This window comes from Oncorhynchus tshawytscha, linkage group LG16, assembly GCF_018296145.1.
Source record: "Oncorhynchus tshawytscha isolate Ot180627B linkage group LG16, Otsh_v2.0, whole genome shotgun sequence".
Taxonomy (NCBI): Eukaryota; Metazoa; Chordata; class Actinopteri; order Salmoniformes; family Salmonidae; genus Oncorhynchus; species Oncorhynchus tshawytscha.
In genome coordinates this window covers 77,682,348-77,700,256 of record NC_056444.1, presented here as the reverse complement: position 1 = coordinate 77,700,256, position 17,909 = coordinate 77,682,348, and the positions used below count along the sequence as shown (strand labels likewise).

Here is a 17,909-nt window from a genome sequence, read left to right as displayed (position 1 = left end):
ACGAGCTGAGCGCCTGCTGGTCACGTCACTCACAATGCACTTGTGCAGCTGTGCAGTGTGTGACAGACAAAATCGTTTTTGGGTCATTTAGAGGGAAAATGCGTGCATTTTAGCGTTTGAGTCACTTTTCAAAAGTTGCTAAAAGTTACAAATACATTTTTAAAAGTATCTCAATTTGTTGCTAGGTGCTGTTTGAAAAAAAAGTTGCCAGGGTAGACTAAAAAGTTGTTAAATCTAGCAACAAAATTGCTAAATTGGCATCACTGCAAGACACACACACCCATCTCATTAGTTGTGGTGAGATAAGATACATTATGTCAGACTACTTTGTAGTTGACTGTCATAGCCCCACATTAGAAGTATGTGATGATGAGTTGAGAAAACAATCAGAAATACTGTTCATGTTTTTCAACTGACTGCCAAAGCCCATAATAAAAAGTTAACGTTGGCTGTTAATTACATAATTGTTTTTCACATGGTTGGGGTCCTGAGAATTTTAAGATCTCAAAATGGGGTCCCCTGGGTTAGGGTAGGAGTATGTCACCTGTTTTTTTCATACAAACACTCAGCATATAATACTGAGTTTTCTAATGCAGTGCTTATTTATGCAATAAAACACACGAATACAGTGTTTCAATAAAATAAAAGATTAGCGAAATGCACCATAACAAGCAGTAAACATTTAAATCAGTACAAAATCTACAATTAGCAAAGTCTTATGATAACTGACATGAACATAGGCTACAAATATAATCTAAGATTGCTGATAATGAACTAATTACACAATTATCCAAAATGTGCTACTAGAACTTCTAGCTGATTGACATTAGTACCACGTTTAGTGCCATTGTATGTGTTTGAGGTAAGGCGGTGTGTATATATAGACATTTTGGGGGAAAAAAATAACTATGATTTCCAAACGCTTTTATAAAGGCAAGTCTTTTACATTTCTTCTCATAAATCAATACATACACATTTATGAAGTACTGCTTAATTAATTGTCATAGCAACACATAGAAGATTCCAAAGAAAATATTTTTTACAATCCTGTTTAAAATGGCAAACACCCTTACTAGTTAATTGACCTTGACCAACTGCAAGAAGTGCAGAAGCTGTCTGAAGTGAGGCCATTGACACAACTCACCTCATTGTTAAGCCACAGGTCCACACTAAGGAACTAAAGGAAAACTGGTATCACAAGATGTGGTGCTGGTGGTTAGGAACACCCCTGAGTTTTTATTGTAATGGTTCGGCCTGTTGTAGACAACCTGGCTAAAAACGATGGCGTTGTTGTGTGTGAGAAAGTTGTTGGTCAGCTGGACAGAGAAGGCGGAGAGCTGCTGATGGCATATGTTGCTGCTGGGCCCTGGGGTGTCTGGGGGGGTCTGGGGGAGGGGCTCACATCAGATCTAGAGAGGAATAGAGAAAAATAGGATGATGTTTGGAGAGAGGGTTAGATGGAGAGATGGGCAGAAGGAAAGAGGCGAGAGAGGGTGTAGGGGTAGAGAGAGACAGGTGTCGATGGATTAAAAAACACCTTAACTGATATTGTAGTTCAATCTACTACCTCGTTGTCCTGGTCCGAATTCTCCTGCTGCTCCTGATCGGCCGTAGAAGTGCTATCCTTCCAGGCACTAAGGTTTAATTGCTGGATGTTGTTGCACTTGATGGGTGTGTTCCCTCCCTCAGGGATGAGGAAGGGGTCACGTGACACGGCTGTAATGCCAGTGTTGTCACAGATGATCTGAGCCAGAGATACATTTTTCAGGGCCTTCCTCTGTGCCGAGGTGAAGACGCCTGGGTTTTCATACCATAGCCTGGGGATCAACAAGCGATAAGAGACACATACTATGACAGACAAACACACACTGGACCTTTAAAAACAATAATAAACTGCACTCTGGCAGTACTATGTCAAATACCTTACATGATGCAGGTCAGTCAATGCCCACCAAGATGTGGGCATCTCTCTCACTCACTCACTCACTCACTCACTCACTCACTCACTCACTCACTCACTCACTCACTCACTCACTCACTCACTCACTCACTCACTCACACACACCTGTCTCCCTGGCGGATCTTCTGGAACTGGGTGGCGATGAGGCAGGCGAAGAGAGGCCCGACGCGGCCCCTGTGTACGAAGGGTTCAGCCACGCCCCCCATCCACACGTCAATGTTATCTGGGGTGCCGTAGAGCTGCAGCAGTCTGAAGGCCAGGTCTGTGTTGTTCAGAACCACGGCCAGCTCGCCCAGGTTACTAGGTGTTGAGAGCCCACAGAATTTACGCCAAGCGTTGTAATCTAGGTTAGGGAAGAGAAAGGAAGTAATAAGTGAATGGAACTGACCAATAGAGATACAGTATATGGAAGACGAGAGGAATTCGAAAGATGATTGATTTTGTGTTAACAGCCAAAGGATATGAGTTTAATGGTATAGGTGTGTTTATATGTGGTATCAGGGTAACTGTATAGATGTGTTTATCTGTGGTATCAGGGTAACTGTATAGATGTGTTTATACAGTGCCTTGCGAAAATATTCGGCCCCCTTGAACTTTGCGACCTTTTGCCACATTTCAGGCTTCAAACATAAAGATATAAAACTGTATTTTTTTGTGAAGAATCAACAACAAGTGGGACACAATCATGAAGTGGAACGACATTTATTGGATATTTCAAACTTTTTTAACAAATCAAAAACTGAAAAATTGGGCGTGCAAAATTATTCAGCCCCTTTAAGTTAATACTTTGTAGCACCACCTTTTGCTGCGATTACAGCTGTAAGTCGCTTGGGGTATGTCTCTATCAGTTTTGCACATCGAGAGACTGAATTTTTTCCCATTCCTCCTTGCAAAACAGCTCGAGCTCAGTGAGGTTGGATGGAGAGCATTTGTGAACAGCAGTTTTCAGTTCTTTCCACAGATTCTCGATTGGATTCAGGTCTGGACTTTGACTTGGCCATTCTAACACCTGTATATGTTTATTTTTGAACCATTCCATTGTAGATTTTGCTTTATGTTTTGGATCATTGTCTTGTTGGAAGACAAATCTCCGTCCCAGTCTCAGGTCTTTTGCAGACTCCATCAGGTTTTCTTCCAGAATGGTCCTGTATTTGGCTCCATCCATCTTCCCATCAATTTTAACCATCTTCCCTGTCCCTGCTGAAGAAAAGCAGGCCCAAACCATGATGCTGCCACCACCATGTTTGACAGTGGGGATGGGGTGTTCAGGGTGATGAGCTGTGTTGCTTTTACGCCAAACATAACGTTTTGCATTGTTGCCAAAAAGTTACATTTTGGTTTCATCTGACCAGAGCACCTTCTTCCACATGTTTGGTGTGTCTCCCAGGTGGCTTGTGGCAAACTTTAAACAACACTTTTTATGGATATCTTTAAGAAATGGCTTTCTTCTTGCCACTCTTCCATAAAGGCCCGATTTGTGCAATATACGACTGATTGTTGTCCTATGGACAGAGTCTCCCACCTCAGCTGTAGATCTCTGCAGTTCATCCAGAGTGATCATGGGCCTCTTGGCTGCATCTCTGATCAGTCTTCTCCTTGTATGAGCTGAAAGTTTAGAGTGACGGCCAGGTCTTGGTAGATTTGCAGTGGTCTGATACTCCTTCCATTTCAATATTATCGCTTGCACAGTGCTCCTTGGGATGTTTAAAGCTTGGGAAATCTTTTTGTATCCAAATCCGGCTTTACACTTCTTCACAACAGTATCTCAGACCTGCCTGGTGTGTTCCTTGTTCTTCATGATGCTCTCTGCGCTTTTAACGGACCTCTGAGACTATCACAGTGCAGGTGCATTTATACGGAGACTTGATTACACACCGGTGGATTGTATTTATCATCATTAGTCATTTAGGTCAACATTGGATCATTCAGAGATCCTCACTGAACTTCTGGAGAGAGTTTGCTGCACTGAAAGTAAAGGGGCTGAATAATTTTTTATTTGTTAAAAAAGTTTGAAATATCCAATAAATGTCGTTCCACTTCATGATTGTGTCCCACTTGTTGTTGATTCTTCACAAAAAAATACAGTTTTATATCTTTATGTTTGAAGCCTGAAATGTGGCAAAAGGTCGCAAAGTTCAAGGGGGCCGAATACTTTCGCAAGGCACTGTATGTGGTATCAGGGTAACTGTATAGATGTGTTTATCTGTGGTATCAGGGTAACTGTATAGATGTGTTTATCTGTGGTATCAGGGTAACTGAATAGATGTGTTTATCTGTGGTATCAGGGTAACAGTATATATGTGGTTATCTGTGGTATCAGGGTAACAGTATATATGTGGTTATCTGTGGTATCAGGGTAACTGTATAGATGTGGTATCAAGGTAACTGAATAGATGTGTTTATCTGTGGTATCAGTGTAACTGAATAGATGTGTTTATCTGTGGTATCAGGGTAACAGTATAGATGTGTTTATCTGTGGTATCAGGGTAACTGTATAGATGTGTTTATATGTGGTATCAGGGTAACTGAATAGATGTGTTTATTTGTGGTATCAGGGTACCAGTATAGATGTGGTATCAGGGTAACAGTAGAGATGTGGTTATCTGTGGTATCAGGGTAACTGTATAGATGTGGTATCAGGGTAACAGTATAGATGTGTTTATCTGTGGTATCAGGGTAACAGTATAGATGTGGTATCAGGGTAACAGTGTAGATGTGTTTATCTGTGGTATCAGGGTAACTGTATAGATGTGGTATCAGGGTAACAGTATAGATGTGTTTATCTGTGGTATCAGGGTAACAGTATAGATGTGTTTAGATGTGGTATCAGGGTAACAGTATAGAGGGAAAATGGAAGGTGTGTACCAGGCAGGCCATGGTCACGTCCACGCTGCATGTTGAGGGAGCCCAGGTCCAGAGCCAGATGGTTTATGAACTGGAAGAGTTTCTCCCTCAGAGCATCCACCATCATGTGGTTCTGGGTGTTCAGCTTAGCAGGGTGACCCACCAGACCACGGATAAGAGGGTCGATACCACCTAAAGGAGGACAGACAAAGAATAGGATGTTTTTTTTTTACCTTCCCCCCCATCATAGACTGTTATAAAAGGGGTGGTTCAAGCCCTGAATGCTGATTGGCTGACAGCCATGGTATATCAGACCGTATACCACTGAAATGACAAAACATTTAGTTTTACTGCTCTAATGACGTTGGTAACCAGTTTATAATAGCAATAAGGCACCTCGGGGGTTTGTGGTATATGGCCAATATACCACAGCTAAGGGCTGTATTCAGGCACTCCGCGTTGCATCGTGCCTAAGAACATCCCTTGGCCGTGGTATATTGGCCATATACCACACCCCATCATGCCTGATTGCTTAATTAATAATCCAGAGAGTTTACAACTGGCAGAGGGGTCTGCAAAGCATTCCTATGTGACCCACCACCACTCACCCTCAAACACCAGCCTCCAGGGGGTGAAGAAGGCCTTGAAAAGGGGCACGCTGGGGAACATGGGATTCTCCTTGTTGTTGATGTCCAGGCGGGACAGCGTGGGCTGGATGGCCAGATGGGCAAAGCGGTACGCTGCTGTCGCAAACACGTTGGCAATGCTGGGATCAATCGTCTTGTTGTAGCCAGGGTAACGGCCGAGCTGCCGGGCCATGGTGTCTGGGCCCACAATGTGCGGCAGGTAGTCCCTGAACACAAACACCTGGGAGGGAGGGAGTCTGTTACTGGTACCTGGGTGGTGAATAGAGTCTGTTACTGGTACCTGGGTGGTGCTTTCAGTCTGTTACTGGTACCTGGGTGGTGAATAGAGTCTGTTACTGGTACCTGGGTGGTGATATCAGTCTGTTACTGGTACCTGGGTGGTGATATCAGTCTGTTACTGGTACCTGGGTGGCGATATCAGTCTGTTACTGGTACCTGGGTAGTGATATCAGTCTGTTACTGGTACCTTATTGGTGATATCAGTCTGTTTCTGGTACCTTGTTGGTGATATCAGTCTGTTACTGGTACCTGGGTGGTGAATAGAGTCTGTTACTGGTACCTGGGTGGTGATATGAGTCTGTTACCTCCTGGTTGGTGATATCAGTCTGTTACTGGTACCTGGTTGGTGATATCAGTATTTTACTGGTACCTGGGTGGTGATATCAGTCTGTTATAGGTACCTGGGTGGTGATATCAGTCTGTTACTGGTACCTGGTTGGTGATATCAGTCTGTTACTGGTACCTGGGTGGTGATATCAGTCTGTTACAGGTACCTGGGTGGTGATATCAGTCTGTTACTGGTACCTGGTTGGTGATATCAGTCTGTTACTGGTACCTGGGTGGTGATATCAGTCTGTTACTGGTACCTAGGTGGTGATATCAGTCTGTTACAGGTACCTGGGTGGTGATATCAGTCTGTTACTGGTACCTGGTTGGTGATATCAGTCTGTTACTGGTACCTGGGGGGTGATATCAGTCTGTTACTGGTACCTGGGTGGTGATATCAGTCTGTTACTGGTACCTGGTTGGTGATATCTGTCTGTTACTGGTACCTGGGTGTATGCGCCCATGATCTTGCGAGCCTCCTGATAGAGTGTCTCACTGTCCCAATGTGGGTTGAGACGAAGCAGGGCACCGGCCAGACGGTTGTGCTCACGCAAGAACATTGTGTGAATGGATGTCAAAGCTATGTTCTCATCCACACGAACATCACCTGGCAGACAGAGACATACAGGTGAGACCAGAGCCTTACAGGTGAGGCCAGAGCCTTATAGGTGAGGCCAGAGCCTTATAGGTGAGGCCAGAGCCTTACAGGTGAGGCCAGAGCCTTACAGGTGAGGCCCGAGCCTTACAGGTGAGACCAGAGACTTACAGGTGAGGCCAGAGACTTACAGGTGAGGCCAGAGACTTAAAGGTGAGGCCAAATAGTGATTGAGATGAACATCATATACATTGTCTTTCTGTATCCGGACAACTATTGTACATGGGAAGTCAAAGAATTCCTCTGGTCAAAGTTCTATCGCTTTTTGTCATCATTCTGTGTCTTAGACTTTAACTTAAATATACATTGGTCTACTCTTTGGACAAATGGAGTTGAAAGGCTAACCTGCAACGAAGCAGGGCACCTCCTTGGCATTGGTGTCGTTGGTGATTCTCCTGCGGGTGGCACACATGTTCCCCTTCACGTCAGTGAAGGGAAGAAACTCACGTCCGTTGTCTGTGAACTCTTTGTTGATACGTAGCAGGCCTCCATCGTTGGTGAGGTCACGTAGGTCACGCGCCAACCCCTCCTCAGAGCCGTACACCTGCCCCAAGTCCAGGAAGGCATTCAGGGCATTGATCTGCTCCCTCCTGTTGGCCATGTCACCGAAATTGAAAGCAGACTTTCCTGTGCCGCACACAGGCGCTGATCGGAAGACCGGGATGCAGCTGTCTGGGCCAGTGGGCAAGCGTGGGTCATTGAGAGGAATCTGGTCATGGAGGAAAAGACAAGACAGAGGTTGAAGAACTAATAATCCAGGGACCATGGATCGAAAAGGGCCAGATACCAGGGGTGCCTGTTGTAAGTGTTAGGCTGTGGGATGTGATGTGAGAGCTGTGACTGACCTGGATGGGGAAACAGGGCTCGGAGCGTTCACAGCTCTCATCACAGTCCAGGCCGTTGCTGAAGGCGCGGATGCTGGGGGAGGAGGGCGTGAATGTCAGGTCATGGTCGTTCCACTGGCCAAAAATAGTGACCATGTGTGTGAACTCGCGATCGCTCTCTACACTGGCGTCATTGGTTGCCAGGATACGGTTAGAGACCTCCCTTACCTGCACACATGGAGGGAAGCAGGGCAGAGGGAGAACAATGAAATACAATTATGTTACTTTATATCTAACTTGTGGTGAAATAGTGGCAGTTATTGCAACTATGTCTATGTATTGTCATCATACCAGAGGGAGCACAAAGTTGTTGAAGCTCCTATTTGGGTCCCAGCTTTTGGGTCTAGAGACCCCATCGTCATACTGAGCAGGCAGCCAACGAGTGAAGGGGGTGTTTGAGGCTCCCAGACGAGGAGACTTTCTAATAAGAAGGAAGAAAATACAAATCAGAATAGAGAAACCTCGCTTGAGAAACTCAAGGTACAGGTAACTGCCAAAATAACGGAAACACTTGAGTAAATGAGGGATACAAAGTATATTGAAAGCCGGTGCTTCCACACAGGTGTGGTTCCTGAGTTAATTAAGCTATTAAAATCCCATCATGCTTAGGGTCATGTATAATAATGCTGGGCATGCCATTATTTTGGCAATTATTTTGGCAACCATGGCTATGCCAATATAGGATGACAATGCCCCCATCTATAGAGCACTGAATGGTTTGATAAGCATGAAAACGATGTAAACCATATGCCATGGCTGTCAGTCACCAGATCTCAACCCAATTGAACACTTATGGTAGATTCTGAAGTGGCGCCTGAGACAGCGTTTTCCACCACCATCAACAAAACACCAAATGATGGGATTTCCTGTGGAAGAATGGTGTCACATCCCTCCAATAGAGTTCCAGACACTTGTAGAATATATGACAAGGTGCTCTGAAGCTGTTCTGGCGGATCGTGGTGGCCCAACGCCCTATTAAGACACTTTATGTTGGTGTTGCCTTTATTTTGGTAGTTACCTGTATAAAGCCACATCTCCTGCAGCCTATGACTGTATAGCCAGACCTCAGACCTACACTGATTGCACTTCCCTTTATATTCCACCCTATACAACTACTGTGCACAAGGCTTTCAAATTGTTGTGTCAAAGTATTAAAGCCGCCATGCCCTGGTGCTCTCACAGGTTGTTGCAGACGCTGGTGGCTGTGCGGTACTTGTTAATGTTGGGTATGTTGCGGCAGGAGGGCTTGCTGACACGAGCTGCACAGCCAGTGACCCGTGCAATGGTGTCTAGCTCCTGTGGTGTGAGGAGGTCTGAGAAACAAGAGATAAGGAATAATGTGAAATATGTGTTTGTGTGTGGATGGGTGTATGTGTGTGTGTCTGAGTGTATTTGTGTTTGTGCATATGTATATTTGTGTGCAACTGACCTGTTGCGTTGAGCGAACGTTTGTGCAGCCTGTGGGTACGGTGGACTTTCTCATGGATCAGCCTCAAGGTGTTCTCCAGGTAGTCTGCAGACCGAACAGCAGAGCGCGTGTCCCTGGCAGGCTGTTTCAGGAGACGCAGGATATCTGAGGGCCTGATGGACTGTCCACGCACTCTCTCCAGACTCCTATGGAATGGACAAGCACAGTGGTGTAAAGTACTTCAGTAAAAATACTTTAAAGTACTACTTAAGTAGTTATTTGGTGTATCTGTACCTTACTTTACTATTTATATTTTTTGACAACTTTTACTTTAACTTCAGTTCATTCCTTAAGAAAATATGTACTTTTTACTCCATACATTTTCCCTGACATCCAAAAGTACTTGTTACATTTTGACAGGAAAATGGTCAAATTCACACAGTTATTAAGAGAACATCCCTGGTTGTCCCTACTGCCTCTGATCTGGCTGACTCACTAAACACAAACGCTTGGTTTCTAAATTATGTTGGAGTGTGTCCCTGGCTATCTGTAAATAAAAAAGAAAATGATGCTGTCTGATTTGCTTAATGTAAGGAATGTAAAATGATTTATACTTTTAGTACTTAACTATATTTTACATTTACTTTTGATACTTATTAAGAATATTTAAAACCAAATACCTTTGGACTTTTATTCAAGTAGTATTTTACTTGGTGACATAATTTTCTGTTAAAGGTATCTTTATTTTTTACTCAAGTATGACAATTGGGTAGTTTTTCCACCACTGGACAAGCATATGATTTAGTTTTGAACAGAAACAAGCTCCTGCAGTTGAATTAAAATCTTTGTACAATGGCAGATTTATTGTACTAATCATAAGAACTTATGAGAAATAGAAATAGTGAACCTATTATTTTCTAAAGGAAATACAAAAGGTACAATTAAAGCAAATTGAAAAATTAGAAAGACAAAGCTGGTGCAAATCTGTTTCTTCGACTGAGTGAGACAATTGTGCTAGTTGCATACGGAGTAAGACACTAGTGCTGGTCATTTCATTTGACCCAATTTACAAAGACAGAGATGATTGACTACATCTGAAGAGATCAACTGTCAGGTTTACTCACTTTTCTCTGGAGTACTTGTAGGCTTCATCTACGAGTCTCTTTGCCTCCTCTATTGAACTGTGAATGAAAGGGCCACCCAAACTTTCCTGTGTGGACAGTGCTGGCTGGATGAACATCAGGCACAGCTCCAATGCCAGGAGGGAGGGAAACGGCTTCATCTCTAGAAAGCAGAAAGGGAGGTTTATCAGTTTATCATCCTTAAAAAAACATGCTGCTCTCTTCAATGTAATGAGCAAGTATTTTGCTTCTAGCTGTTTTACAAATTGTGAGAGAACTACAGAGACTTCTCAAAGAATAATAATCATATTAAAATAATCATATTAAAAACTAGGGCTGTCAGAGTAAGTCTGCTAACTCGAGTTAACTTCATATCATTTTATTGCACTGTTTTTTTTTATTGTGATTAACCGCATTGTCTGAAAACATTGAAAATGCACTTGAAAACATCTGTAATACATAATCTATACAGATAACAATACATAATCTATACAGATAACAACAACAATAAATGTAAAAATAAGTTGACATTGAGGTTAACGAAAGTGTGCTTTCTAAATGTACCTAATTTTGCTTACTGTTACTTACAAAATCAAGACGTCAATATTCTTGTAATATTTTTTTGGTATGAAAAAATACAGCTTAGTTTGAGCAAATTCTGAATTTGCAATTAATTCCGATTAATCGCAGCAAATGTAGCGATTAAATCAATTCAATGTTTGAATAATTTGACATCCCTGTTAATAACACATTCATGCATGGATCAGAATTACCATGGTTAACAGAAAAACTCAAATATAACCTGATGATCTGACCAGACAAGGGAAACATACAGCAAATGTATTTTATTCAATCATACCTTTGTTTGAACAACTCTTGTTGTGAAGTCTTGTTGAGAAGTAAATTCGTCTGAAGATAGAGTCCTCTCTAACAGTTCAATTTATAGTCAATGTTACAAAGCCCCACCCCTATTATCTAATATTTTATTTTTATTGAACTAGGCACGTTGTTATTTACAATGACGGCCTACCAATGATGACATCATGCAACTTCCTTCTTCCTTTTGCCTTGACCAAATCGATCATTAACTGATCATATCATTTAATGTGCTACTTTTGAGTCAGTCAAGGAAAATGTTAAATGCTTACTCTATATTCTAGCCAGCTGTTTCCTGCTAGAACCATTTTGCAACATCATGAGTTAAATGATTGTGATGGTTATGCCTGCATGGTCTATGGTCTGGGCTTACAAGAATCAATGAATTACTTTATTTTGAGCTGCTGTGTACTCAGAGCTTCTCGGTAATGGCGCACTTACGAACCAGTACAATTTATATAAGTTCACCGCTCTTTTTAAAAATATCTAGAACCTTAATTAATTAAAGGGTTCTTTGCCACCGCTCTTTAAAGAACCCTTTTAGGTTCCATGTAAAACCCTTTCCACAGAGGGTTCTACATGGAACCCAAAAGGGTTCTACCTGAAACCCAAAATAGTTTAAAAGATTGCAGCTTCACGATATTTGAATTAGCGAAATTGACATCATGCAACAGACTTGTGCATTGTAATTTAAATATGTGCTTTAGGATTGTATCGTAAAGCACTGATTTCTAGTCACAAACTTTACTTTTATCAAGTCAAATTGGTCCATTGGGTAGAACCCCAGAGCTAGCTATAGTCTGTTGAAATAACCTCCACAGGGAAGTTTGAGTAAAAGCTTAACTCCAAAATGACAAAGGTCATTGGAAATATAATATATATTCACCATCATTCTTCCTTGTTGCAGTGAATGACACTTGACTAACAACATTTCAGAGATGGTGCCAGATCATTTCCTTGTATGCACTGCAGCATTTTTTATTCTTTGTGTAATGGTAAGAGGAAATACAGAGGGAATATTTGACCTGTGACGACGGTTTGTTCCGTGATAACCCATCTGATTTTCAGGGTTTGTGTCTGGTTAGGGGATGACCATTCACTCGTCTCAAACAATGATACTACAATATGTTTCAGAACACAATATATAGTTTTGTTTTACCTGGCTGATTACTGCTGTTCTTTTTTCAGTCACTTTGGTGAATTTACAGAACTCTGTGCACAAACATCAAAACAGATCATTAAAATAGACAATTTTAGCCTCTACACCTTAGGCAGTATTGCTTCCATGGCCTATCCTGCCATATGGGGGACAAAATATATTTGGTTTCTTGCACCGATGCAAGCCAACATAGTGATTTCAAGAATCAATGTACAGTTGAAGTCGGAAGTTTACATACACTTTGGAGGTTGGAGTCATTAAAACTCATTTTTCAACCACTCCACAAATGACTTGTTGACAAACTATAGTTTTGGAAAGTCGTTTCGGACATCTACTTTGTGCATGACACAAGTCATTTTCCCAACAATTGTTTACAGACAGATTATTTCACTTATAATTCACTGTATCACAATTCCAGTGGGTCAGAAGTTTACATACACTTAGTTGACTGTGCCTTTCAACAGCTTGGAAAATTCCAGAAAATGATGTCATGGCTTTAGAAGCTTCTGATAGGCTAATTGACATTATTTGATTCAATTGGAGGTGTACCTGTGGATGTATTTCAAGGCCTACCTTCAAACTCAGTGCCTCTTTGGTGCAAATCAATCCCAGAATAACAGCAAAGGACCTTGTTAGGATGCTGGAGTAAACAGGTATAAAAGTATCTATACCCACAGTAAAAACGAGTCCTATATTGACATAACCTGAAAGGCCGCTCAGCAAGGAAGAAGCCACTGCTCCAAAACCGCCATAAAAAGCCAGACTATGGTTTGCAACTGCACATGGGGACAAAGATCGTACTTTTGGAGAAATGTCCTCTGGTATGATGAAACAAAAATAGAATTGTTTGGCCATAATGGCCATCGTTATTTTTGGAGGAAAAAGCGGGACGCTTGCAAGCTGAAGAACACCATCTCAACCTTGAAGCACGGGGGTGGCAGCATCATGTTGTGCGGGTGCTTTGCTGCAGGAGGGACTGGTGCACTTCACAGAATAGATGGCTTCATGAGGAAGGACAAATATATGGATGTATTGAAGCAACATCTCAGGACATCAGTCAGGAAGTTAAAGCTTGGTCGCAAATGGGTCTTCCAAATGGACAATGACCCCACGCATTCTTCCAACGTTGTGGCAAAACGGCTTAAGGAAAACAAAGTCAAGGTATTGGAGTGGCCAGCACAAAGCCCTGACCTCAATCCCATAGAACATTTCTAGGCAGAACTGAAAAAGCATGTGCGAGCAAAGGAGGCCTACAAACCTGACTCGGTTACACCAGCTCTAATTGAGTGTTTGTAAACTTCTGACCCACTGGGAATGTGATGAAAGAAATAAAAGCTGAAATAAATAATTATCTGTACTATTATTCTGACATTTCACATTCTTAAAATAAAGTGGTGATCCTAACTGACCTGAAGACAGGGAATTTTTACTATGATTAAATGTCAGGAATTGTGAAAAACTGAGTTTAAATGTATTTGGCTAAGGTGTATGTAAACTTCCGACTTCAACTGTATGCATAGTAGATCGGCTTCATCAATAAGTGCATCGATGACATCATCCCCACAGTAACTGTACATACATATCCCAACCAGAAGCCTTGGATTACAGGCAACATCCACATCGAGCTAAACTCTAGAGCTGCTACTTTCAAGGAACGGGAGAATAATCCGGATGCTTATAAGGAATCCTGCTATGCCCTCAGACGAACCATCAAACAAGCAAAGAGTCAATACAGGATTAAGACTGAATCCTACTACACAAAACCTTTAAACAGGTCAACATTCACAAAGCCGCTGGGCCAGACGGATTACCAGGACGTGTATCAAAGCATGCGCGGACCAACTGGCAAGTTTTTTCACTGACATTTTCAACGTCTCCCTGACCGAGTCTGTAATACCTACATGTTTCAAGCAGACCACCATAGTCCCTGGGCCCAAGGAAGCAAAGGTAACCTGCCTAAATGATTACCGCCCCGTGGCACTCATGTCGGTAGCCATGAAGTGCTGGCTCACATCAACAGCATCCTCCCAGACACCCTAGACCCACGCCAATTTGCATGCAGCCCCACAGATCCACAGATGACACAATTTCAATCGCACTCCACACTGCCCTTTCTCACCTGGACAACAGGAACACCTATGTGAGAATGCTGTTCATTGACTACAGATCAGTGTTCAACACCATAGTGCCCACGAAGCTCATCGCTAAGCTAAGGACTCTGGGTCTAAACACCTCCCTCTGCAACTCGATCCTGGACTTACTGACGGGACGCCCCCAGGTGGTAAGAGTAGGCAACAACACGTCGGCCACGCTGATCCTTAACACTGGGGCCCCTCAGGGGTGTGTACTTAGTCTCCTCCTGTGTTCCTTGTTCACCCACAACTGCGTGGCCAAACACGACTCCAACACCATCATTATGTTTGCTGACGACACAACAGTGGTAGGCCTGAGCACCGACAACGATGAGATGGCCTATAGGGAGGAGGTCAGAGAACTGGCAGTGTGGTGCAAGGACAACAACCTCTCCCTCAACGTGATCAAGACAAAGGAGCTGATTGTGGACTACAGGAAAAGGCGGACCGAACAGGACCCCATTAACATCGACAGGATTATGGTGGAGCGGGTCGAGAGCTTCAAGTTCCTTGGCGTCTACATCACCAACGAACTATCATGGTCCAAACATACCAAGACAGTTGTGAAGAGGGCACAACAAAACCTTTTCCCCCTCAGGAGACTGAAAATATTTATCATGGGTCCCCAGATCCTCAAAAGGTTCTACAGCTGCACCACCGAGAGCATCCTGAACGGTTGCATCACCGCCTGATATGGCACCTGCTCGGCATCTGACCGTAAGGCGCTACAGAGGGTAGTCCGAACGGCCCTGTACATCACTGGCGCCAAGCTTCCTGCCATCCAGGACCTATATAATAGGCGGTGTCAGAGGAAAGCCCATAAAATTGTCAGAGACTCAAGTCACTCAAGTTATAGACTGTTTTCTCTGCTACCGCACGGCAAGCGGTACTGGAGCGTCAAGTCCAGGACCAAAAGGCTCCTCAACAGCTTCTACCCCAAAGCCATAAATAAATAAGACTGCTGAACAGTTCATAAATCGCCACCGGACATTTTACATTGACCCCCCTTTTGTACACTGCTGCTACTCGCTGTTTGTTACCTATGCATAGTAATTTCGCCCCCACCTACATATTACCTCAACTAGCCTGTACCCCCGCACACTGACTCGGTACCGGTGTCCCCTGTATATAGCCTCATTATTGTTATTCTTATTGAGTTATTTTGTATTATTACTTTTTATTTGATTCTACTTGGTAAATATTTTCTAATTCTTGAACTGCACTGTTGGTTAAGGGCTTGTAAGTAAGCATTTCACAGTAAAGTCTACACTTGTTGTATTTGGCGCATGTGACAAATAAAGTTTGATTTGATTTAACCAAACTGCTCAACACTGATAAGTACTTAAACTTTGCTATATACAGATTTGGTTATCTACATAGTTTGATAACTGTTGATCACTAAAATTCAATATTTTTAAAACACGAATGAATAAAGTGCCATCAATTTACGTTGGAAGGTAAAACCAAATGATGTATGGATGTGGCTGTAAATACTACATCATCGTCCATCAGCCAGTGTGCTTCAACAGGACAAAGTAGAAAGACTGCCATGTGCTACCATTATAGAGTAGTGTAAAATGCACTGCTCAAATACAGGTTGTATATAACAATTTATAAACTGGGTGGTTCGAGCCCTGAATGCTGATTGGCTGACATACTATGGTATATCAGACCCGTATTCCACTTACGTTGGTAACCAGTTTATAATAACAATAAGGCACCTCCGGGGGTTGTGGTATATGGCCAATATACCAGGGCTAAGGGCTGTATCCAGGCACTCTGCGTCACGCCTAAGAACATCCCTTAGCTGTGGTATATGGTATTGGAATTTAATTTAGACACAGTAAGCCGATTGAATTTTGGCAAGCAGAGAGACGTGATACTGTATCAGTTGACAAGTCACGTAGAAAATGTGATCATTTACAATGTTGCATGGGGCAGAAATGGAATACACACATTGTGCTAGCTAGACCAATATGTTTGTACAGTATACTGTCTTTAAAATACTTCCATTTCTGATGATTTGTTATGAATTTAAGACGGGGGCCTTACAAGTGCTATCCGTTTTGAGTTTTGTACTAAGAACTTTGAAAATACACCACTTGCATGTGAAAAATGTGCCGGTGTTTGAAAGACAGTGAATCTAATTTTCTGATAAACTCTTCACCTTTCTTATTGCACGTTAAGGAAATGTACCAAGGTTATACAATGGGGAAGTTTATAGCTTTGAAAGAAAATGAATGGAGAAGGCATGTAATGAATAACCAGCAAGCAAATACGACAGAGATACAGTATGTGGCCACCTGTTTGTCAAACATATCATTCCAAAATCATGGGCATTAATATGGAATTGTTCCACCCTTTGCTGCTGTAACAGCCTCCACTCTTCTGATAAGGATTTCCACTAGATGTTGGAACATTGTTGCGGGGACTTGCTTCCATTCAGCCACAAGAGCATTAGTGAGATTGTGCACTGATGTTGGGCGATTAGGCCTGGCTCACAGTCAACTTTCCAAATCATCCCAAAGGTGTTCGATGGGAATGAGGTCAGGGCTCTGTGCAGGCCAGTCAAGTTGTTCTACACCGATCTTGACAAACCATTTCTGTATGGACCTCATTTTGTGCACAGGGGCATTGTCATGCTGAAACAGGAATGAGCCTTCCCCAAACTGTTGTCACAAAGTTGGAAGCACAGAATCGTCAGTCCAACGGCGAGAAGCTTTACGCCACTCCAGCCGACGCATTGAGCATGGTGATCTTAGGCTTTTGTGTTGCTGCTCGGCCATGGAAACCTATTTCATAAAGCTCCTGACGAACAGTTATTGCGCTGACGTTGCTTCCAGAGGCAGTTTGGAACTCGGTATTGAGTGTTGCAACTGTGGACTGACCATTTTTACACGCTTCAGCACTCGGGGTCCCATTTTGTATGACAGGGTGAAGTTGAATCTGGTCAAGAAAAGAGCCCACCTTGCTTGGCTCGGGTTCAGTCGCCTTGCTGTCCGCATGTACTCCAGGTTCCAATGGTCGGTTCCAAAGAGAAACGGGTCCGTGGAGCCCTCCAGCCAGTGTCTCCAGTCCTCTAATGCTAACTTCACCACCAGGAGCTCCCGGTCGCCAACATCATAGTTCCTTTCTACAGGATGCAGCTTTTTAGAGCAGTAATACAATCAAGGCACGGCATTGGACAGGGAGAGCTCTGCAGTGCTGATTTATGACATCTGAATGTGCATCAGATGGCAACAAGATCATATTGTACAGCAATTTCATCAGGTAACATGAATACAAAGCCAGCGAGAGGTGGTTAGAATAGGATTTGAGGCCAAAGGTCTGTGTAACCAATAGAGAGTCAGAATCCCGAGTGTGAGAATTGGTGGGGTACCTGTACCAGACAGGGGGAGTCAGGCCAGGGCAGATGGTGAACAGATCGCCAGGTGGAATCCAAGCAGCAGTGCAGCAGGCAACAGGAGTAGGTGTCACACCCACTTAGCTGTTGTGAAAGGAGCAGCTACACTTCCTGGGGTCCACACAAAACATGAAACATAGCATGATACAGAACACTAATAGACATTAACAGCTCACAAGGACAGAACTATATACATTTAAACATGGCCTACATA

General features: G+C 43.0%; 1 protein-coding gene across 1 annotated transcript; it reads right to left on the bottom strand.

Annotated features, from left to right (window-relative positions):
* Window positions 1-631: 631 nt before the first annotated feature.
* On the bottom strand, window positions 632-11,117 carry LOC112216378 (myeloperoxidase-like). Its single transcript, XM_042299694.1, has 13 exons — window positions 10,985-11,117; window positions 10,129-10,288; window positions 9,026-9,210; window positions 8,777-8,909; window positions 7,888-8,017; window positions 7,558-7,764; window positions 7,058-7,421; window positions 6,504-6,664; window positions 5,413-5,671; window positions 4,826-4,996; window positions 2,066-2,303; window positions 1,568-1,817; window positions 632-1,409 (listed from the first exon to the last, which is right to left on the bottom strand). The coding sequence occupies exons 2-13, from the start codon at window positions 10,284-10,286 to the stop codon at window positions 1,404-1,406; spliced, it is 2,262 nt and encodes a 753-aa protein (XP_042155628.1). The 5' UTR covers window positions 10,287-10,288; window positions 10,985-11,117; the 3' UTR covers window positions 632-1,403.
* Window positions 11,118-17,909: the final 6,792 nt, after the last annotated feature.

Excerpts from the sequence above, each read along its gene's own strand:
- LOC112216378 (XM_042299694.1), bottom strand. The coding sequence starts at position 10,286 with ATGAAGCCGTTTCCCTCCCTCCTGGCATTGGAGCTGTGCCTGATGTTC. Across the intron at positions 4,997-5,412 it reads CTGGAGGCTGGTGTTTGAGG|GTGGTATCGACCCTCTTATC; the intron begins GTGAGTGGTGGT and ends GTCCTCCTTTAG. Across the intron at positions 1,818-2,065 it reads AAGATCCGCCAGGGAGACAG|GCTATGGTATGAAAACCCAG; the intron begins GTGTGTGTGAGT and ends GTTGATCCCCAG.